Here is a 23,258-nt window from a genome sequence, read left to right as displayed (position 1 = left end):
AGTGAGAAAGAGAAAGAGAAAAAAAGAAAGCAAGAGAAAAGAGAGAAAAAAAGGAAAAAAAAAAGATCAGCAAGACAGATCGGACAACCAGGGGGGGGGGGTTCGATTATAATCATCAGCCGTCGGCCGTCGGTGAACACGAGACTGCACCCAATTCCGTCGGTGAAAATTCACGAGTAGGAATGAGCTTTTAGTTCGATAAAGAGTTTCAGTGCCGACGGCAACGAGGAAGGGTGCTGTCTCCCCCCCGAAAAAAAGAAAAAACAAGAAAGTATAAGAAAGGGAAAAAAGCGAAGACAAACGAAAGGAAACATCGTTGTCGTCGTCGTCGTCGTCGTCGTCGTCGTCGTCGTCGTCGTCGTCGTTGTTGTTGTCATAGTTGTCGTCGTCGTTGTCGTCGATTGAACTCTGACTGTCTCGTCTTTAGGGCGAGACAGAAAAACGCATTTTTCTTCGCGGCCGGCCGGCCAAAGTCACGGCCGATTATTTACTCGGTGCCGAAGTTTCGTCAAAGGGCCAACACGACGTTAACCTTCTACAGTATGGAGCGCGGGGGCGGAGGCGGGGGGAGCCTCGAACTCGCCGGAGGCGGAGGAGGCGGCGGCGGCGGTAACGCTGAACTCTGCCTCCAAGACCTCGTCACCAACAACGCTAGTCTATCCGTTCAACATCATCAGCACGCTGCTGCGGCAGCGTCCATGGCTGGACTCCACGGTGATCATCTTCAAGGTAGCATGCACCATCACGACATACATGGGAATTCCCATCACGATGCCAGCACCATGCTACATAATTCTAGTCATCAGTTACATCATGAACCGTTGGAGAAATTGAAACGTGGTGAGTCGTTAACAATACCGGTTTCTAGTCGGTATACGAACGATTACGAATTTAGGTATTATTTTTTTTTATTACCTCGGTATAATCTTTTCTCTTTTTATTTATTACTTTATTTCTTTATTTCTTTCTTTATTTCTTTCTTCTTTCTTTTTTCTTCTTCTTCTTTTTTATTTTCTGTTTTCTTTCTTTCTTTCTTTTTTTTTTTTTGGTTTGTTTGCGGGTGGAAGGTCGTACGGACGATTCGTCGTGTATTCACCAAAGTGACAGATTGTCGGAGACCGTGTTAAAGATAAGGGAGATAATCCAGATAAGGCATTTTTGTGTTTTAATACGACGTTCTCTTTTTCTCTTTTCCTTGCTCTTTTCCTTTTCTTTTCTTTTCTTTTCTTTTTTCTAAGATCTTTACTAGTTACTTTACCTCTTTGTATTACCGTCCTTGAATTTTTCAAAGATTCGAAGACTTGTCTCATCTCGTATCAAAATCGATAGGGGATCATCTATCTGTTTGTTTTATTATCGTCTTTCTTTCGAAAAGAATTCTATCGTATTTTGATGAATGTCTGTAATAACAGACGATAAACGCTTACAACAAAATCTCATTATGATTTTGATGTTGTGAGAAAATCGTCCTTGTCCGATCGGAAGGGTCTTAATTATCGATTAAGTCGAGTTAATCGTCGTGTTTTCGCGTTCGTTTATCGGCCACGATCGCGTTTTAAGCACCCGTCATTTGCGCTTAATTTTGTTATTCTCGATATTATCAAGCGTCACGTTTGTTCGTCTGCGATAAGTATCCGTCGCTCGTTTCCCGGATGCGAAATCCTTTGCTTCGTATAAAGGTAACACTTGACTCAGCAGATTTTAGGATCCATGTGATTTTTAAGAAAAAAATTATATATATATATATATATATATATGATACGATAAAAAATCTAGTTTTGCTTTTTATAGTTATATTAAATTAATTATAGCTATGTTAAATTTAATCAGATTTTTAAACGAATTTGTTCCACGATGAGGAAGATATATATATATATATATATAAATATGTGTCTGTGTACGTGTGTATGTACATACCTACGTATGTACCTACTACTCACCTATCCACATATTTAAAAGATACGGATAACGAACAAATACGTGCGAAACTCTCGAATTTTCAATTGTAGGTACCTACCAACCAACCTGATATCTAAACGATCGTGATAAGTAAAAATAAGTTGTATCTCCAACGATACATATTCTTTTTTTCGACTCTCGACACATTCGATGGTTATCTGGCGACTATTACAAACTGACTAACTACAAACAGAGATAATATGTATATAGGTATTCTTGATGGTGGAAAAGATTATGGTTCCTCCTGCTTCTTCTTCTCTTAGTCCTCAAAAAAAAAAAAATAAATAAAATAAAATAAAATAAAAAATAAAAAAAAAAAAAGAAAAGAAAAAAGAAGAAGAAAACAGATCGAAATGAAAAAAAAAGAGAAAGAAGCAAAAAAAAGAAGACAAAGATCGTGAATATCTACTTATACTTCGATCATCTTATCACCAAGGACAATTTGTGACTATCGTCAGAAAAACTTTGTTCGTTTGAGTTGTTAGGTACCGAGTAGACGAATAACCTACCTATATATAACTACTTACCTACGTATCTACCTGCTTTCTCGTCTCATTTTCGTGTTAGACGAAGGTGAAGTTTCTCGTGTGCGATAAAACAACGTCGTAGGCTTCTTGTTCCTCTCTCTCTTTTTCTCTCCCTTTTCTCTCTCTCTCTCTCTCTCTCTCTCTCTCTCTCTCGTCAGGTGCGAGGCGAGAGGGAGAGAGCAGCGAGGAGATAAAAATTTTCGTACGAATAGCGCCTCGATAAGCCACACCACACCCATCGTCGTGTGTTATTCCACACGCGCTACAGAGATACGCGCGACGTTGAAAGATAAAAAAAAAAAGAAGAAGAAGAAGAAGAAGAAAAAGAAGAAGAAGAAAAAAGAAGGAAAGAAAGAAAGAAAAAAAAATAAATAAATTTTTCGTCGGCTGTTTCGACTTCTTTTTTTTTCTTTTTTTTTTTTTTCACGAAAGAAATCGTCACGATGTTCGAACGATGTCTATCACTGAATTTCTTCTTATTCAACTTTATTTCTACTTCCGACGACTTTTTTATTTCTCGATAATCGTGTCTAACATCTCACGAACTCTTTCTTATTCTTCGCGTTTTTCGGCATTCTTTCAAAATCCGAATAGATATATCTACCTATTCTTACCTATTCGAAGTAAAAGAATTCGATCTTTCTGAGAAACTCGACTAGTCAGGCCAGAAGACGATCTCTCGAAGCGGTAGCGCCACCACCTGTTTTGTGATTCATTAACTCACCGGCTTATCGGGATAAGGCAGACTTATCCCGGGGCTCGAACCCGACACTGCGGCTAAAGCCGATCTTATTCCAATGGCATCCCACCTATCCCCGTTTCAGTTTCAGCTTCGAGGACCCCTTTAGACTATCCCAACCCACCTCCATCCACCCACCACCACCACCACCACCAGCATCATCCTTTCCAACAACTTCAAACCGCGGATTGTTCGCCGTTGAACTTATCACCGGCAAAATCGACAATTCCTTTACTTTCTCTTTTTTTCCCCCTCACCTGGAAATAAGTCCGGATGTCTTTGTTTTCTTTCCTTGTTTTTGAACAATAGAAAAGGGAAAAGAAAAAGAGATAAATAAGAAATAAAAGAAATGGAAAAAGAAACAGAACGTCTAGCCACCGATTTAATGGGATTCGAAGAATGCAAACAAAAGGAAGAAAAAGAAAAGCATCTCGGTGATTAATCATCGTTAAATGATCAGGAGGAATGGCGATCGTGAAAATGGAACGTCCTTTAATGATAGAAATCAAAATCCGATTGGCAGATCGAACCCTTGGTCCGAAATCCGTTTCGGAAATTCGTTCGGTGAATACCACTGGCAATATTTTGTCAACAGGCATGGCATACGGCCTTCTAGGGTCTTCGATCAGTGTGAACCCCGTTGTCATTAACTACCCCTTTATTGTGGCTGCACGGCGCCTTGCGATCGGCCGGCAGATGCGCCAAAGTCAACCCTTGGCTGGCCCCCGGCCGACTAATGGTGTTGACAAATTGCTCGGCTAGCCGCGTTCCAGATCCCCTTGGGGATGATACAAGTAGTAGGTATTCCTACCGCAAAACTTATAGCTTCTTCTTTCTGGACACCATCAATAAGTATCACTCGAATGTGAAATTCTTTTTTCGATATGACTGACAAAGAGCTACGTGAATTATTTCGTTAGTTTCATCGGAACGAACAAAATTTAAGATCTCGATTGAGAATCAAATTTATTTTATTACGTGTATATATATATATATATATATATATATATATATATTATATATGTATGTGTGTGCGTGCGTGTATTTTTTCTAAGCTCGCGCAAACGATAACGATTGGTCGAAGTTGTTGCATATTACCAAAAAAAAAAAAAAAAAAAAAAAAAAAGAAAAGAAAAGAAAAAAAAAACTAGGAGATAGAAAGAAAAAAACACAACGTCGTTTATTTTTTTTTCTTCTTTTTTTTTCGGTTCGACACAGAATATCATCGTTAGAGAAATTACAACGTTCGACCTCTCGTGATTCCGCGTTCCACGAGCTTTAACCATACGACGGTCCTAACCGCACGTCGAATGTATTTAACATGGAGAGCCAACACGATTTTTCTGAGACTCGATTTTCTCGATCACCGAGCCGATCGAGTTGGCTCTTTGAACACACGCTATGGCACCCTGGGATCAACATAGAAATGAACTGATTTCCTTCCCATTATCTCAGCTGCCTGTCCGAGCTCTTCTTCCTCTCTTCTCTTCTCTCTCCCTCTCCCTCTCTCTCTCTCTCTCTCTCTCTCTCTCTCTCTCTCTTTCTCTCTCCCCCCTCGACTCTACCGCACTAACGCGATTTTGTGTACTCAGTCGGTTCTTTCTACGTGAGAGATCCGGTGGTTTCGTTCGTTCTCCTCTCCATAGTGTGAGAATCCTGCAACAACCCAAAGAAATATATAAAGAAAGGAAGAAAAAAGATATGAAACAAAAAGGGAAGGAAGGAAAGCGAATGAAAGGAAAAGAAAAACGAAGAAAAAAAGGGAAGACGTGAGAATTCGTATTTTCTTAACGAGCGAAAGAACTTCCTTTTTATCCTGGGATTTATTGTCCTCGAAAGAAAAAAAGAAAAAAGAAAAAAAAAAGAAAAAGAAAAAATTACGGAGTTTTTTTCGATAATGAACCTTCTAATCAAGCGTTAGCTCGAGCGCGATATAAAATGTTTCGCAAATTTTATGTATTTTTTTTTTTTTTTTAACGTTACAGTAAAAAATATGTGTAAAATAGAATTTAAATGAGGATCAGGATGAAAGAACGTAGCGCCAGGCAGTCTGAGGTTTAAAAACTCGCGGAATGCACCCCGCAGAAATTTTCCGGAATACCCTTGTCATTGGTGTAAGGGAAATATGTATAATATGTAGGCGGGTAAAAGCTAGGAAACTAAGGAAGCTTCTTTCTTCTCGTATTACTTATCGTTTCCATGTGAAACCCTTGTCCACTGGGTCTCCCTCTAACACCCTCCCGGTCACCGTTCTGGTCCCAGAGCGTCAAGTTGAAACTAAACAAATTGCTTGACGAGATTTAACGAGGCATGTCCGACGAATCGCACGATCCTTTCGAAATTCTCCCGACGGATGAACAAGGACAGTGCTGTTATCCCTTACACTGTTTAAATACAAGGAAGGAGAAGAAAGTATACGTTCGAATTCTTTTGCGATTAATTTGAAAGATGAAGAAAAAAAAAAAATATATATATATATATATAAATAACTAAAAATAAATATATAAAAATGAATATATAAATAAAAATATTATAAAAAGTAAATATAAAAATAAATATATAAAAAAAATATATAAATAAAAATAGATATATATATATAAATACATAAATAAATAAATAAATAAATAAAAATAAAAATAAATAAGTGACAAGAATAGATTAGATTCGTTCGATCGTTCGATCGTTTCTCGAACGAATTTAAATAAGCTTTCCTTTTGCCTTTGAAAGTTTTCGTGTAGTAGTATCTAGACTACTAGATCCTAGACAGTCGTGACGTTTAGCTTTAACTAATAAACGACTTCCTAAGGAAGCCAAGGATTAGGAGATTAGACGCAACGAGCAGCAAGCGGTGCAGCTTCGAATTTTCTCGCAGGTGCTTGTGGCGGTGGGTACAGGGTCTCGACACTTTAAACTCCCTCTTTTACTCGACCCAACCCCTGTGATGTTCTTCTTCTTCTTCTTCTTCTTCTTCTTCTTCTTCTTCTTCCTCCTCTTTATCTTCTTCTTCTTCGTCCTTTTTTTCTCTTCTTCTTCCTCTTCTTTTTCATCTTAGGAAGAAGGGAACAGTTCGCTTTTAATAATTATTGGCTCCACGGCTGTGATCGTCCATCATCCGAAAACTCCTTGGAAAAAGGCAGAGGGCATACGTGACACACTTTGCCTCTGTTACGACCCTTCTTCGACTGGATACGTTCTTACTACTAGGGTAAAACATGTTGAATACTGATCAGACCCTTTTTTCTTTTATATATATATATATATATATATATATACACGCACACACATTCACACACACATATATATATATATATAATTTTGGTTATTCAAACTATCGTACGACAGTTTTCTTTATAATAATCGCAATTTGTAATCGTTGAAAGTTTGCCTGGTATTTATTATCTTCCATTGATTATAATTAAATAATCCTAAAGGTTTGTTCAAAAAAGTTTGTTTTTTAAGAAAAATTTTTGTCGATTCCTTTTGGAAAAAATTTCTTTTTCGCCTTTTGTCATCTCGGATATCGTTAAATATTTCTAATAGTCGTCCGTATTTTTTTGTATCTTTTTTTTTTTTTTTCTGGCGGAGGATCTAGAGAGTTAGGAATTGAATGAAAGAAAGAAAGAAAAAAATAGATTTCTCGTCTTACGTCGAAAATTAGCAAGCATAAGAATTTTCTACGAGTGACTAATTTCGTGCGAGCCAGGCCACAGGAACGCAGCTGCTTGATATGGATATTTTAGCGACCCCTTGCGCCTAACCCTCTTATTCATGCCACGGTCCACTAAACACCCACGTACTTTTCATACCACGTGTAACTTTATTCATGCTCGAGTATTACCTTCTCATTGGCCCGTCACCGACTATTAAACGACTTTTCCTCTTACTTGACGTCGGAAAATTTCTTGATATATTACTCCTCTCTCTTGTTTCAATCTCACTCTTCTCCTAACTTCGTTCCGATCCGGAAGATAATATAATGTTATAAGATCTAATATCGAATATAATTCGTTCAATCGTGTAATCGTTGTTCGTCGATCGACGATTGTACGTTCGAAACGTTAAAAAAAAAAAAAAAAAAAAAAAAGAAACAAAAAGAAAAAGAAATAAAGAAATTCAGCAAGACGATGACAGCTAAATTATGTACAATTTTATTTTAATAGGAATTTTTAAAGACGCGTCGACTTGTTCTCCCTCTCTTTTTCTTTTTTCTTCTCCTCTTTTTTTGAAAGTACAAAAAAAAACAAATAAAAAAAAAAAGAAAAGACAAGAAGAATCGAAGAGAGAATATAAAGGAAGAATAATAATTGGTAGCAAGTAAAAGTCGTTCGGTCTGCTCGATCGGTAGGCAAGAACCGATGATGGGGACTAAATGGGAACGGTACGAAATGAAGAGAGAAGCGTCGCGTCGGCTCCTCTCTCGCGGTGCACAGCCGCACCGTAAAATCCGTGCGGATTAGCGAGCCACTAATATATCCAGCGAGAGAGTAAAAACGCGCCGAAGCAGCTGAGATATTCGTCCATCTCCCCCGAAGTCTGTGTATTTGTGTCTCTCTCTCTCTCTCTCTCTCTCTCTTTTTCTACGTCTATGTATATGTGTGCGTAACTAAGAGAAAGAGAAAGAGGGAAAGAGAGAGAAAGAGAGAGAGAGAGAGAGAAAACGGTTTGTCTTTGGTATAAAATAACTCGAAGCCCGGCTAAAAGTAATAAATTTGTGAATTACAACCTGTCCCTCTGTCTGTTTGTCTCTTTCTTTCTTTCTTTCTTTCTTTCTTTCTTTCTTTCTTTCTCTCTCTTTCTCTTTATCCTTCCCTTTCCTTCTCTTTTTCCTTCTTTATTTATTTTCCTTCTCACTCGAACGATCCCTTCCTCCCTTCTGCGAACGTACGCGAACGGGAACGCGTTCCACGATGTTCGAAAAAACACGTGTGCGAAGCACAGTGCTGCAACGAGACACCCTCCTAATTTCTCGAGGATCGTGAAAAAGAAGAGAAAACTCTCGTTCCCTGACGTTTCGCTTCTTCCTTTCACTTTTTTCTCTTTTTTTTTTTTTTTTGCTTTCCTTTTCTTTCCTTTTTTTTTTCTTTTTTTGTTTTTTGCTTCGCTTTTTTTTCCTCGGGGAAGCTCGAAAATCATGAATTTTCCGCTATTCGTTTTTTTCAAGCGCGTATATCGATATCGTCGATAGGTTTCTTCTTCTTCTTCTTCTTTTCTTTTCTTTTTTCTTTTTTTTTTTACTTTTATTATTTCTATTTTTTTTTCCTTCTTTCTCGTTAGATTCGCTTTACGATATATTATCTTTTACGGTCTGTTTTTTTTTCTCTTTCCAGCTATCCCCACTCACTCGCTGACACGTACAATCAGTAATATTTGAATAATAATTAAATGATAATTTTTGTTTACAAAAGCATCTCGATATCGTACGTTTTTATTATTATTTCCATTTTATCTTTCTCTCTCTCTCTCTCTCTCTCTCTTTTTTTTTTTTTGTTAGATTCGATTTGTAATATAATGTATTATCTTTTACATTCGGATTTTTTTAATCCCCATAACAGGAGCACACGCAATCGGTAATATTTAAATAATAATTTATTTACAAAAGAATCTCGATGTCGTATGTTCTTATTATTATCATTTCCATATCTTTCTTGTTAAATTCAATTTGTAATTTTTCAAACTCCCTTTTACCGCATAATCCGAAATATTGCAATAAAAATAAGAATAATAATTTATTTGCGCTAATAAATTCTAAAATTTGTATCGTAATACCCTCGTTTATGTTAATAATGTTAAATAGTCCTTAATCATTAGTAAATTTCGTATTTAATAAATATCTTATTTTTTTAATTCAAAGCGAATGAAAACTATGTTATCGTGATAACATCGACGATATGCATTTTCTTACAACTTTCGAATTTGTGTGTACATCTTTTTTCTTTATATATATATGCATATTTATGTATAATATGGTTACAATCAGAATCAGTCGTTATCAGAAAGAAATTATTTTATCGTCTTGAGATAAAATGATTCGAATTCGATGATATCTTTTTCTACGTTGGCGAGACGTAAGCTATTTCGGTGAATTTTGCATTAAAACGTTTTCCTTTGTTGATAAAACAATTTCATTCAGTCGAATTTACGAAGAAACGCATGTCCGGTAGACGATGCGCTCTATAAATTTTATCACGGCAGAGTAGTTGGTTGCTCCGCTCGAATAGCTTCGCACGGATCACCCTACTAGATTATGCGATTAACTCTAATCTTAAAATAATATACAAGCCTTCGGGAGAGAGAGAGAGAGAGAGAGAGAGAGAGAGAGAGAGAGAGAGACTCTATGGTGTGTAGATTTTTTCCTCGTCAAAACAATGCGGAATTGAAGATTATCGTTTAAAAAAAGAAAAAAATAGAGAGAGAGAGAGAGATTATGTTTTTCATATAATCGACGTCGCGAAGTAATTTATAGTATGTTTAACAATGATCTAAGATTTAGCTTTAACGTTTTATCTTCTCCTTCTTTTCTTTTTTTAATATCGTCAAACGTATTAACTCTTATGTACGTCGTGTTCTCATCTTATTTTTTATCTCGAAATAATTTTTCTCTTTTATTTTTTCTTTTTTGCTTCTTCTTCTTCTTCTTCTTCTTCTACCTTTCTTTTTCAGTTTTAGTTATCTACGAAAGAAAAACATTTTAAGAAACGTCGTAAACGCGAGACGTGAAAACGCGAATACTATCGATTTATAATGGATATTATCAGGTAAATATGTGTCTACGATCTATCTATGTATATACAATAGACAATTCGATGTAACGTCTCTAATACTAGATAAAAATCGGTAAAGGGATACCGCCGAGAAAACGATATCGCGAATCATATTTGTCGGATCACCAAGAAAGAAGATGATCTGTGCCAACAATGTTCTAGCCTAGTGATAGAGGGTCGTACTTACAAACAAGCCGACATTGTAACGTATTGTAAAGTGTGAAACTCACACGATCTATAATCGATCTGTTTGTGTTAAACCCGTTTGAATCACGACGATCACGGGGGAAAAAAATCGTTCTCTTTATATTTGAAGATCGATAGGGAAGGGACTACATGTTACGTGCAACTACACGTTTTATACATACACACGCACACACACAGACATATATCTTTTTTCTTTTCGAAAAAAAAGATTAAATATATGATTTTCAGAGTTCACTTTTGAATTTTTCGAGCTGAACTTTTTCTTCTTCTTTTTCTTTTTCTGTATACGTTCATGTTGGTTATACTTATTTGTGTATGAAAAAGAGAGAGAGAGAGAGAGAGTGGGAGAATGAGTTGGCGGTATCGAGGAAGAATGACATGCGCGTCTTCGAGCGGTCGGCTGAACGTCGAGGCACTAAATCAGAGCGAGTTATGCGCCGACTAATTGTGAACCGCGTCCCTCCTCTTTGCCGCCCCCATGGAGACCAAATATAACTAAACGGAGGGAAACTAAACGACCGGGACGATTAACTTCTCAAGCAGCTTGCTTGGATGCTCGTGACAGTCGTACTATCTCTCTCTCTCTCTCTCTCTCTCTCTCTCTCTGTCTCTCTGTCTTTCTATCTTTCTCTTTCTCTATCTCTCATTCTGTTTTCCTTGTAATATCTCGGTCGGACCAGTCCTGGCCCTATTCTCGATCCCAAAAGAGACAGACGGAGAGAAAGAGAAAGAGAGAGAAAGAGAGAAGAGATCAAGAAAATAAAAGAAACCTTTCTCTCTCTCTCTCTCTCGCTCGCTCGCTCGCTCGTTCGCTCGTTCATTCGCTCTTTCTTATTCTACAAGAGGTAGATAAATAATTGAGGTACGAGCTATGGTCGTAATTTTTAAATGTCTCTCATCCAATGTGTTCCGCTTGTCGAGAACGTGTTCGTTTCTTGTCGAAAACACGGTAAAGAAAATTTATAGTTAAATTTAATTTGCGTATCGACGCTTAAGCGTATTTGCTTCTTTTTACTTTTCTTTTCTTTTAATTATTATTATTTTTTTTTTTTTTTTTACTTATTTATTTATTTTTCCTCTCTTTTCTCTTCTTTTCTTAAATTTTTTTAGAAACGTTCGAAACGAAAAAAATCACAAAAAAAAAATAACAAAGAGAAATAAGCAGAAAGACCAAAAAAAAAAAAAAAAAGAAGACTCGCAAGAAATCGTGAATTATATTTTTCAGTTTGGGCACAGAGCGATTTCAGGGACGAAACGAATGGCGGCTTGGCAAGGCTCGATTCTACCGGCGGTCATGGTGGTCATACACCCGGTGGAAGCAATCCAGGTACACCTGGTGTCACTTCGACGATGACACCATCAGGAGGATTTTCGACGGCACAACCGAGATCACGAACGAATACAACGCACAGGCCGAACATACAGAAAGGTACGTCTCAATCGTTCCTAACTGTTTCGATGATTCACCTTGTTTCGTGATTCGTGAACAGAGATTTTGTTTTATACACATATATATATTTATGAATCTAAGGATTCGTTTCCACTTGCCTATTTGTTCTGAGTTGTACGAACGTCTCTCATTTTCTTTCATCCTGATCATTTTAAATATCGAAGAGAGAAGTTTCAAAAAGTGTGACTGAATTATATATGTCAGTGTATGTGTATGTGTGTGTGTGTGTGTGTAGGAAATGTCCTTTCCCTTCAAGAAGAATTTCAAGCCCGTTCGTTTGCACGTTTGTTCGGCACTTAGCCGACTCTCTATCTCTATCTCTAGCCGTCCTTCTAAATCCCAGCAAATTGAAATATCCCTCGGAGCCTTGCGAGGACTTTCCACAGCTTTCTCTCTCTCTCTCTCTCTCTTTCTCTCTCTCTCTCTCTCTCTCTCTCTCTCTCTCGTTTTCTCTTTCTCTTTCTCTCTTTCTGGTTAACAACAAACACTGGGACAGATCTCTCACTTCGCTCTTTATAATCCCGAGGACGAACTCTTCTTCGAGTCCAGCACGTTCCACGAAGAGATGGAGCTTACGGAACGCATTCTCTTCGCTAAAGTTTTTGCACGAGATATAGAAAGAGAGAGAAGGAGAGAGAGAAGGAGAGAGTCAGACGAAGAGATCGTAACTCTTCTTTCACGTCATGACGTTGCATAAATGTTAGGGTCTCTAACGTTTGCGATTTATTTTACACCTTACCTTCCATTTTCTTTTCTTTTCTTTTCTTTTCTTGTTTCTTTTTTTCTTCCTTTCTTTTTTTTTCTTTTCGATATCAATCATTTTTCCTTGTTTCATAGAATATAAAAGATTGTGTCGAAATGAATCGACTTGTTTACACAGATCATGTAATACATTTCAACACACACACACGCGCATTTATATATATATATATATATATATATATATATATATCGGTCAAGTTCAAGTTTTCCAGTTTAATCGAGATAAAGTTCGAAGTTCGAAAGCACCGAAGAAAAAGTAGCAGATCGATTCGTCGTCAAAGATAGTTAGCGTGCACTGATAGCGGTACTCTTTGAAAAGGGAATCGATCGATCACGCGGCTGTCAATTCATGTAGAAGGGAAAGGAGAGAAGTTCGAAGGGATGAAATACCCTCACCTGTCACTGTCGCAATCATGACAAACACACCCGCGTTGTCCTCTTCTTTCGTACGTGAAGAAAGAGGAGGAAGGTATCACCCTGTCGTGGTAGAGATTACCGGTCAAACGATCGGTGTGATCTATGATCGTTACTTAGACCCTGCCCGCAGACCTTATCTTCGATCGTACCTTTCCCTGTGGTGGTTGCCTCTTCTTTAAATTCTTAGCTCGGATTTTTAAAGCAAAAACTTTATATATCTTGCTATTAATTTAAATATCTTTTAATATTATCTATCTACAGCGACAAAAAAAAAAAAATAAAACATTTATTTAGATTTATTTGAGAGAGAGAAAGAGAGAGAATGAATGACAGTAAAACTTTGCATCTATCTTTGTTTCAAAAATTAATTAAATTTCTATCGATAATTATGAGAAAATTTATATACTTTTAGACACTTGAAATATATGACAGAGAAAGTATCGTCCCGTTCAGTGAAGAATATATTAAATAAGAGAGAAACATTTCAGGTATCGGAACGGCAGAAGTGAAACACGAGTTGGGTGCCGGTGGTGGTGTTGTATCACCCGATGGAGTTGTTGGTGTTAACGATACAGACGACAAGGACGGTAAGAAGAACAAACGTCAGAGGCGACAAAGGACACACTTCACTTCTCAACAACTTCAGGACTTGGAGGCTACGTTTATGAGAAACCGATATCCCGACATGTCGATGAGAGAAGAAATCGCATTGTGGACGCACTTGACGGAAGCACGAGTCAGGGTAAGCCCGATGATCTTGAAACACGAATTCCTTTCTCATAATCGAATCGATTGGATCTCGATTTCGATCGATCTATTTCGATAGGTAGGTAGGTAGGTAGGTAGGTAGATAGGTAGGTAGGTAGGTAGGTAGGTAGGTAGGTAGGTAGGCAAGTATAACGTGTTTGTATGTATATATGTATACATGTATAATACATACGCGATACGATCTTCGTTCGATTTCGTGGAATCACGATCGTGTTATCGCGATGCCCATACACACACACACACACACACACACACACACACACACACACACACATATATATATACAAAGTCAACCTCGAACGAGAGCCCCACCCGAACTATCCCCAGCTAGCTATTAATCCTGGAAAAACAGATTTGCTCGAGAGAGAGAGAGAGAGAGTACTTCCTGAATGTTTTTTCTTCGGACGGGACCTATCGTGACCTTACGCGGCGAGACGCAGAGTCTGTTAGTTTGGGAATTTTGAAGGAGTCCTTTAAATGTTCTTCGTGTGGGTTCAGACACGGTGGTTGCGGTATATACCTAACAGAGAATGGTATACAATGGGTGCATTCAGGCGTGAAGTAGGAGTCGCAGTATCGATTACAACGACACAACACGAGTGTTTCCCTGAGTTTTTACGAACGACCACAACGACCGACCGTAAAAGAGGCCTCTCTAGTAACTCTGTTTCCTAGTTGAGAAATTTTCTATCTCTTTTTCTCTCAAACGTACTTTACACGTACGGACACACGAACACCATCGAACTATTTCGAGATGGTTCTCTTTAAGAAAGAGAGAGAGGGAGAGAGAGAGAGAGAAAAGGGTAACGGTATAGGTAATAAGGTCTTGTGTAAGGACCAAAGGGTTAACGTGAAGAAGAGTCGGTGTTGCTGGTCACGTGTTTGCGGGTGGACGACGTTGAGGAGGTGGAACGAGGGAGGCAGGACGATGGGGGCGATGTGGGTGGGAGGAGGCAGAGAGAGGTGGGTTTGTGCGAGCCACGAGGGAGGCTTTGCACGAGTAAGCCCTCGTGGATTTATAGAAGCACACATAGTAGCACACGCTACAGTGTTCCCGCCACAGTCCTCCACACGCCATGTACCAAAATGCTGCAGATCCCAGTAGCGTGCAGTGTGGCATCGCTCGTTCGCAAACTGTAACGCCACGGGGAACGTTTCTCATTCTGAAAGCTTCATATCCTACCTTTCCTCTCTTACTCTAGCGAAAACAAGATTCTTGCTATCTTTCATATATATATATATATATATATATATATATATATATATACACATGTGTGTATATATATATGTGTGTGTATATATGTGTATGTAAGGGCTCAAGAAATCCCTTTCATTTAGAAATTTCAAAGTAGGTAATTGTTCGTAAAGTATTAACATTGCAATCGTAATTAATAAAAGATGAATTTTCCTCTGCCAAAAAAAAAAAATAAATACCTTCTTACATTTAATATGTACATATGTATCGATATATATATATACACATATACACAGATATATATATATACATATATATATATACATATATCTTCGAGTATCCTCGCAAAGCACGTATCACCGTAAGAGTCGTCAGCCATCTTAGTTGGTCTCTCCCCTGGCCAATCCCTCGAGTGGTTAGCCAACGGAGAGTGTGGGTGTGGAATCCATAAGCGGATGAGAAATCCATCGTGCAAAAAAATGGGGGAGCCGAAAGCATGCCAACACGAGGATAGAAAAAGACAGAGTGAAAAAGAGATAAAGAGAGAGAGAGAGAGAGACCTTGGAAAAGAGAGAGAATAAGAGAGAGAGAGAGAGAGAGAGAGAGAGAAAGTGAGAGAGAGGACAGGCTGGCGCTGCTACTGCTACTACTGCTGAGCTAGGTACAGTTATCTACAAAGAGGCAGGCGTATGTTTCGGTCGGTGGCAGCAGAGCGCGGCTGTCCGAGATAATCCGCCGGTGATTAAGACCATAAATCCATCGGCGGATTAGTATAGTTGCACCGCACACTAGCACGAGTTCGTCTGGTGCCGTTGAAGCTGTGTGCAGCTTCCACAGGCTGGACCAACAACCATCCGCATACGCTCATACTGATTGCGTATACACGTTTGCGTATATGTGTGCGCGATCGTGCGCATCCGTATGTGTATTCATGTACATGGATCTATGCGTCAGTTATACGCAACACAAAGCACCTGGTACTTGTACCTGTAGGCTGTGCATGTATCTTCAGGCTATATAGGAGAACGAGAGCAAGAGAGAGAGAGTGAGAGAGAGAGAGAGAGAGAGAGAGAGACGGAGATAAAGGTAGAAACAGAGCTTACACGCCATGGGAATGGGAAATGGGACGCCACGGAATATAGGTGGACGCACTAACCGGTATGAGAGTGAGGATTACCGAGTGTCATCCGTATTCGGCCGGGTTAGCGGCTGTCAGCGGCCAATGCCGCCATCGCTATATATCAATTATTACCTTTGCCATCGCGTAGCCTCTTCTCGCACGCTCTGCGGTATGCTGCCTCGGCTCGATCGTCGATTTCCATTGACCATGCAAACGCAATCTACGGGAGTAGTACCGCGGCTACTTCAGGATCCTCGGGGATTCGCGTTGATCGGCACCAACTGGTTACCCAGTCGATAAGCGGAAGCACGTTCAACAGATTTGAGGTCGATAATTATTTCGTGCAAAGTAAAATTCTCATACGTGATGCCAATCTTTTTTTGGGTGAACGAGAGGGGGAGATCGGAGAAGAGATTAAAATAAAAAAAAAAGAGAGAGAGAGAACAAAAACAAAACGAAAAAATCCAAGTCTCTTTTTGTTATCGTCATTGTTGTCATTGTTATTATTGTTGTTGTTGTTGTTGTTGTTGTTGTTGTTGTTGTTGTTGTTGTTGTTGTTGTTATTGTATCATCCAAGAGAATTTCCATAGGGAAATGTCCGAATGGGAGATTTCCGATCTGACGGGACCACCAGAAGGTTGTAAATTTTGGTGGAAGTTAATACCGGCGGCCCCGCGTGGAACGCGAAGTGGAAAATGTCGAAGGGCGAGCGTGGCTAAAGCGACGTGTTCCATCGGTGGATTAGCGGATCGAATATTAACTCTGTCTCTCTCTTTCTCTCTCTCTCTCTCTCTTCCTTTCTCTAAATACACGATCTTCCAACTTCCCTTCTCTTTCATTTATTTTCGAAAGGAAAAATTTTTCGGGGTTTCATTGTTTTTATCTAATCGATGAACAAAATCACGTAATCTTTTAAGGTGAGAAAAACAAATGCCTTTGTCGTATAAAAATACGCGGAATGTGTGTTCCTTATCTTAGAGAAAGTACAAAGTCAATATGTACAGAAATATTTAAGATCGATCGATCGATCGTCCGTTCAATCGTCCGTCCAATCGTTCGTTCGATTATCCGACCGATTGTACGATCGATCGATCGATCGATCGATCCGCCCGACTTCCGTCGGTTTATATCTTTCGTAGATTCGATCTTCACACGGTCAATGATCTTTCTTTTGTTCGAAAAATTTTAATTCCGTCTGTTCGTCATCCTAATTGACCGTCAAAAGTCAAACGTACACATATACATTTCGATGATCAATAGGATCCATCACTCTGACGAGTCCGTGACTGTTCGTAAATTACGAAGGAACGGAGGGATGGATGTTCGGAGAAAAAGAAAGAGAGAAAGAGAGAGAGAGAGAGAGACATAGAGAGAGAGAGACATAGAAAGAGAGAGACATAGAAAGAGACACAGAGAGAGAGAGAGAGAGAGAGAGAGAGAGAGAGAGTATTAAAAATCACGTTTTCCGCTTGAGCTCATAATCTCGTATAATCTTTTGCAAAGTTGTTAATACTCGCGGCTTACGGGTGTTAATTTAATATCCATACAGGTACGCCAACATTGAATATCCGAATCCCAGTGGCTGCGGGCTGTACGGGCCACTAGCACAGCGATAAAAAAATCCATAAAACTGGTCGTGCGCGCGAGCGCGCAGGGGGAGAGAGTGAGAGAGAGAGAGAGAGAGAGAGAGAGAGAGAGAGAGAAAGAGAGAGAATACCGTTTTCTCCTCCACATCCACCTCCACCTCTTCGTCCTCCTCCTCTTTTCCTCGGTCTCATATGCCGTTCGTAACGTTCAAACGCCCTTCGACCCCTTTACCCTCCCCCTCCCCCACCTGGTCACCCATTTAATACGCGTTCGATCGTATTCCTCTGGTTCTCGCGGGTTTTCCCCGATTCCACGAGTTAATTTTTTTCTTTTTTCCCTTTTTCCTTCTTTTTTTTTCCTCGTCAGTTCGATTTTTCCTCACCTTTCTTTTTTTCCTTTCCAATGAACGGATCCAAGTTATAGATCAAGTCTTACGATCTAACTGGACGATCTAACTGTCCAGATATAACATTTGCAAGTAATAATCAATCGATCGTTACCGAAAGTAAGTAATCGATTTTTTAGTATTTTAATATTACGAGAGAAAAAAATCGCCGGAATAGAATCGATAATAGAATTTTGCACGAGTAGATTCGAAAGATATAGCGATTCGAAACTACCGGAAACAGCTTTCGAGTATCTGATAAATCTGCGGGATCCGATGGAGAATATAATAATAATAATAATAATAATAATAATAATAATAATAATAATAATATTTTATACTTTCGGTATGATCAAATCCAAATCTTTTTCGAGATAATCGTAAAAACGATATGAAAACAAACAAGTGGTCTTTCTTTATCTCTCTCTCTCTATCTTTCTTTTTTTTTTTTACTTTGTTTCTTTCTGTTTCATTATACTCCCGTGCAATTCGTACGGAAAAGAAATAAGAAAATAAAAAAAAAGAAAAATAAAAAATAAAAGAATAAAAAAGAAAAAGGAAAAAAGAAAAAAGAAGGAAATATTTCGCTTTCATTTTTTTCTATTTCTTTCTTCGAAATCCCTTAGGACCAACAACGCGTTAGCTCCCTTTTTTCCCTTCTCTCTCCTTCTCTCGCTTTTTTCTCTTTCTTTCTTTCTTTTTTTTTTCGTTCAATTACGTGAGAACTTTCTCCCTCTCTCTCTCTCTTTCTCAAACGTTCGTTTTTATATCCAAAGCCGAATAGAAAATTGTTTTTCGTGGCGTTTGGACTCCATCCAAAGTAGTAAAGAAATAAATCTGTCCCTAGCGTCCTGCAACATTTTGCGGTTCCTTTAAACGTAGACGAAGTTATCATCTCGACTATGGGAGTCTATATCTCGAAGATACTTTACAGGGAATGACCGTAATACGTCGTATCGTCCAAACGACGACATTCTCTAACCGGCCATCTTCCAAGCACGTGACGAATTTTCTTTCGTATCCACTCTCGATTCCTCTTGTCTCTCTCTCTCTCTCTCTCTCTCTCTCTCTCTTTCTCTCTCTCTCTCTCTCTCTCTCTCTCTCTCTCTCTCTCTTTCTCGTTCTCTCTCTTTCTCTTTCTCTCTTTATTCGTATGCATTCGAGTTTGCGCCGTTTTACATTCGTACGAAAGCGATACGGAACTCTTTCTTCTCCCCGCAAACCAGCCAGCCAGCCAGCCAGCCAGTCTGCCAGCCAACCAACCAACCAACCAACCAACCATCCAACCATCCAAGCAACCAAGCAACCAACCAACCAGCCAGCCAACCAGCCAGCCAGCCAGACGTGGACTATTCTCGTTGATCCATCTCGACGTTATAGTGAGATTTATGGAGACTCTACCTGAATGGTTGAAGACCGAGACTCAGTTCGAGTTAGATCGTAAGAGAAGGAGAAAATTTAGGGTAGTTTTCCACATAGAGGAATATTAAAGATGCCCTTCTTATACAATACCTAACTCTGCTAACTCTGCTAACTCTTCTAATTTTCTTCGATGCTTATACGTAGTTCCAAAGAACACAAAATTCAGATTAGATATCGATTGATTCTTAATTCTAATTAGTTTCGATAATGATTTTATCTCTTTATCAATACTATCGTAGGTGAATTGCTTGTTTAATATATTTTTAGATCTTATTAACTCGCAATGTGTCTTTCTTTAGAGTATTTCGAAGATTGCTAGAGGATTCGTTTTATTTCACGAATTAGGTAAATCCGTTAATTAGGGAGATATATATATATATATATATATATATATATATATATATATGTATAGATTTATGTATAGCGAAGTTTGTTAAATAACGACAAGAAAGAGAGAAAGAGAGAAAGAAAGAGAAAGAGATAGGCAAGTGGTAAAAGAAGTGTTACGTGGAAATTGTACACGGATAGTTTAAAAGCTACGTCAAGAACTCCACTTATTCCGGATAAAACGAGGAGAGGAAAGAAAATCCTCACGAAGCCCCGGCAAAATCCGCGGCCATCCTTCACGGAATTTGTTTTTAATGATGCTTCGGAGCTTTCGAGTCTGTAAAGGAACATCCTTGAATTTTTCTACGGAAGAATTTCCCACGACGATCTTTCTTCTTGCAGTCGAGAATTCGGTCTCTGTTTTATCGGCCGAGTATCATATCATACGATCGATTTAAAGGGACAATATTGTTACTAAATATTTGCATATTATCCATTAATTAATTTATTATCGAGTTTTACATTTTTTAAATTTATTTCTTCCTCTTCTTCTTCTTTCCATTATCAAACCTCACACTTTCTATATTACTTTCCGAACTTTTAGTATTTTTGTCGTTGGAAACAGATTTATAAAGCAGCCCCAATCGATCCCCGCCCCACACTTTCGAAAAATGGTCGTACTTCGCAGAGTTACCGATATCTAGTTTTCAAAACAACCGAGAAAGAAGCTTGCAGATTTGCGTAAGAGAAATCCTTGAGAATCCTCGAAATATCAACGAGGGGATGTTTCGCCGAACTTATTTTTAATGAAGTGGAACACAAAAGTATTATGTACTGCCATACTTTTTTTCCTTGCCTATATATATATATATATTCTCTTATACATATATATCTATATAGGAGTCTTCACCCTATCCCTCTTTCTTTCTCTTTCTCGATTTTCTTTCCTCAAATTATATACGTATAGAAGAGAGGAATTCATCTCTTTTCGCAAAAGAAATGTCCTTTCCGTGGATGAAAAACACAGACACAAATGCACGTACAAAAGAGACTTATCACACATACCTAAGTACATACATACGCGATATTTCAGTCTTTCTCTCTCTTTCTCTCTCGTATGCGTATGTGCGTGCTCTTGCGCGTAGATCTCGAGTCTGTGGTGTGCGCATACGTCGCTAGAGACGGAGGGATGGTGGATAATATAATGATGGCGTCGCTCGACGAGGAGGGGCGGGGCTACGAGGGGATCAATATTATCCTCCTCCTCCTCCTCTTCCTCCTCTTCCTCCTCTTCATCCTCTCTGTCTATCTCTCTTTCTCTCTCTCTCTCTCTCTCTTTGTACATCCAGCAGGAGCAGCAGTCGTCCCTTGCTTTCCCCTCCAACCACCATTCTCGACTTCACCCTCCAACCTTCCTTCTATTCCTCTTTCTCCTCCTTCTCCTCCTCTTCCTACTCCTCTCTCTCTCTTTCTCATGTCTTACGATACGAACTACTAGTCTCTTTCTCTCTTTCTCTCTCTCTCTCTCTCTCTCTCTGCCTCTCTCTTTCTCTCTCTATCTCATACGTCTGCGTCTCAATACGCGTTTCATGATATCCTCCAGGGCCAGCAACGAACAGAGTTTATACGCTTGACGTTGAGAAAACTTTGCATTCATATCTTCTCGTAATACAGATTCCGTCTTTCGTTTATGGATTTTAATTATCATTATCATCATCTCTATTTAATATCTACTTCATATATATAGTATATATATATATATTTTTTTTTTTTCATGATAAAAACAACAGTTTATTTTCGAAACGTTTTTCCTTCGATGGAATTGACAAGTTGATAAGACACCTTGCACGATTTCATAGACCGAACTACGTACATACATATATATATATATATATAGTTTACGTATATACATACATACATACCTATCGTATCTAGATATATCAAAGAACGATTGTACCCGTTTAGATAGTATTTCGAGTACGCACGTAGCAGAAGTTATAAACGTTTGTTAATCCGCGTCCGATCGAGTTGCGTTAATAGCGGAATACGCGTGACCGCGAAGTGCGGCTCGAACAAATCATTGTTATCCGATCGTTCTCGGGCATTTCGATGCCGCTAAGTCACCCGGATTACAATGGCTCGTGAGCACCGAATATCGGATCGTTTCTCTTTATGGATGCCTAGGTAAGTTCGTTCGTGTGTTCGTTCCATCGTGCTTCTGTATGCGGACAACGTCACTTTTAGAAGATGAGAGAAAAAAAATGTTACGAGAGGAGGCACAAGCAAAAAGGAAGAAGAAGAAAAAGAAGAAGAAAAAATACATAAAAAAAGAAGTAGAAGTAGAAGTAGAAGAAGAAGAAGAAGAAAAATAAAAAGTAGAGCTAGGATAATGTCGATCGTTTGAGGAAGAAACTAGCGAGGGGAGTTTGGGGGGTTGGTGACCAGTATCTACTGGCCGTGATGGGGTACTGGCATGGGGACAGAGGGTGATTGATGAGACACCCTCCGGTCACGGTCTCATTACATTTATATAAGCTTTCGTAGATTGAGCCGTGCGCGCAGAAGCTTACACGGTGTGGCGAGGGGTCGTGATTTGATGAGGTTTTATTGCTCGCATGACGTGACCGAGGTGGGTTGAGAGTGGGGTTGGGGGGAGGGAGGTGGGACCTTTGTTCCTAGTATGACCCGACTGGAAAACATTCGATTCGATTTATTCGCGTCTATCGAATTGGTCAATTGCTCGTAACAACAATTTTAAAGTAATCCCGTTACAGACGTTACCACGTTTAGTTTTAGAATCTAATTAATTTACGATTAACAAGTGTTTTTTTTCTCTTTCGTCGCTTTCGTTCATTTCTTTCTATTATTTTTCCTCTATCAAAAGTTTAACTCAAAACAATGATCACAAGCATGGATAACAATAACGTCATACCTATTTCGACTTTGTCGAAAGCTAAAGGCCTTTTAACACGGGACACTTAACTCTAGTCTAGTACTTAAGTTCGTACCCAAGATCCGAAAGTTCATTCATCAAGTTTATGACCAAACGGATCGAGTCGAACGGGATCGTTCCCGTCGCCTCGTGCCGAGATTTTGCGATGCTGTTAAAGTTTATGGGCGCGGCCTTGTACCCATCTTCTTCGTCTCTCTCTCTCTCTCTTTTTCTCTCTTTCTCTCTCTTTCCTTCTTGTTCACCTTCTCCTCTCTTGTAGCTCTCTCTCTCTTTCTCTCTTTCTCTGTCTCTCCTTTTAGCTATCTCTGTCTCTCTTTCTCCTTCTCTTCTTCGCCTTCGGAGTTTATTGATTCTCGAGCCGCGGCTTCTTTCCTCCACCGTAGTACCATTCTGTCCTATCGAGTTTACTCCCTCTCGGCTTACCGTCGTCGGCCCAGTCGCTCCCACCCGTCACACCTACGCCCTTGTTTCGCGAAACTCAATGGCGTCCCTTGTTCCTCTTGCCAGAGAAAATCTCTTCTATCTTCTCTGGTGGAATACTTCGGAGAGTAAAGAAGAAAGGAGAAAGAAAAAATATATATATATATATATATATATATATAAATGAAGAAAGAAAGAAAGAAAGAAAGAAAAAAAAGGGGGCTGAAAAAAGAAAGGAAAATAGGGCAAAGGCCACGAA

The 23,258-nt window shown here is 39.0% G+C and overlaps 1 protein-coding gene across 2 annotated transcripts in view; it reads left to right on the top strand.

Moving 5' to 3' along the window:
• Positions 1-199: 199 nt before the first annotated feature.
• LOC122631645 (pituitary homeobox x) overlaps positions 200-23,258 on the top strand; it is a 25,121-nt gene continuing 2,062 nt past the window's right edge. Inside the window, exons 1-4 of one of the 2 annotated variants that reach the window (XM_043817593.1) lie at positions 200-313; positions 347-840; positions 11,419-11,622; positions 13,311-13,564. In XM_043817593.1, coding sequence (XP_043673528.1) covers positions 543-840; positions 11,419-11,622; positions 13,311-13,564 — 756 coding nt within the window. In that variant the 5' untranslated portion in view covers positions 200-313; positions 347-542. Of the gene's footprint in view, positions 314-346; positions 841-11,418; positions 11,623-13,310; positions 13,565-23,258 lie in introns of those variants that run through there. The other variant, XM_043817592.1, reaches the window with a different exon arrangement.

The sequence above is a fragment of the Vespula pensylvanica genome, chromosome 9, assembly GCF_014466175.1.
Source record: "Vespula pensylvanica isolate Volc-1 chromosome 9, ASM1446617v1, whole genome shotgun sequence".
Taxonomy (NCBI): Eukaryota; Metazoa; Arthropoda; class Insecta; order Hymenoptera; family Vespidae; genus Vespula; species Vespula pensylvanica.
The sequence above is the reverse complement of the archived record's forward strand: the minus strand, read 5'-3'. Positions and strand labels throughout refer to the sequence as shown.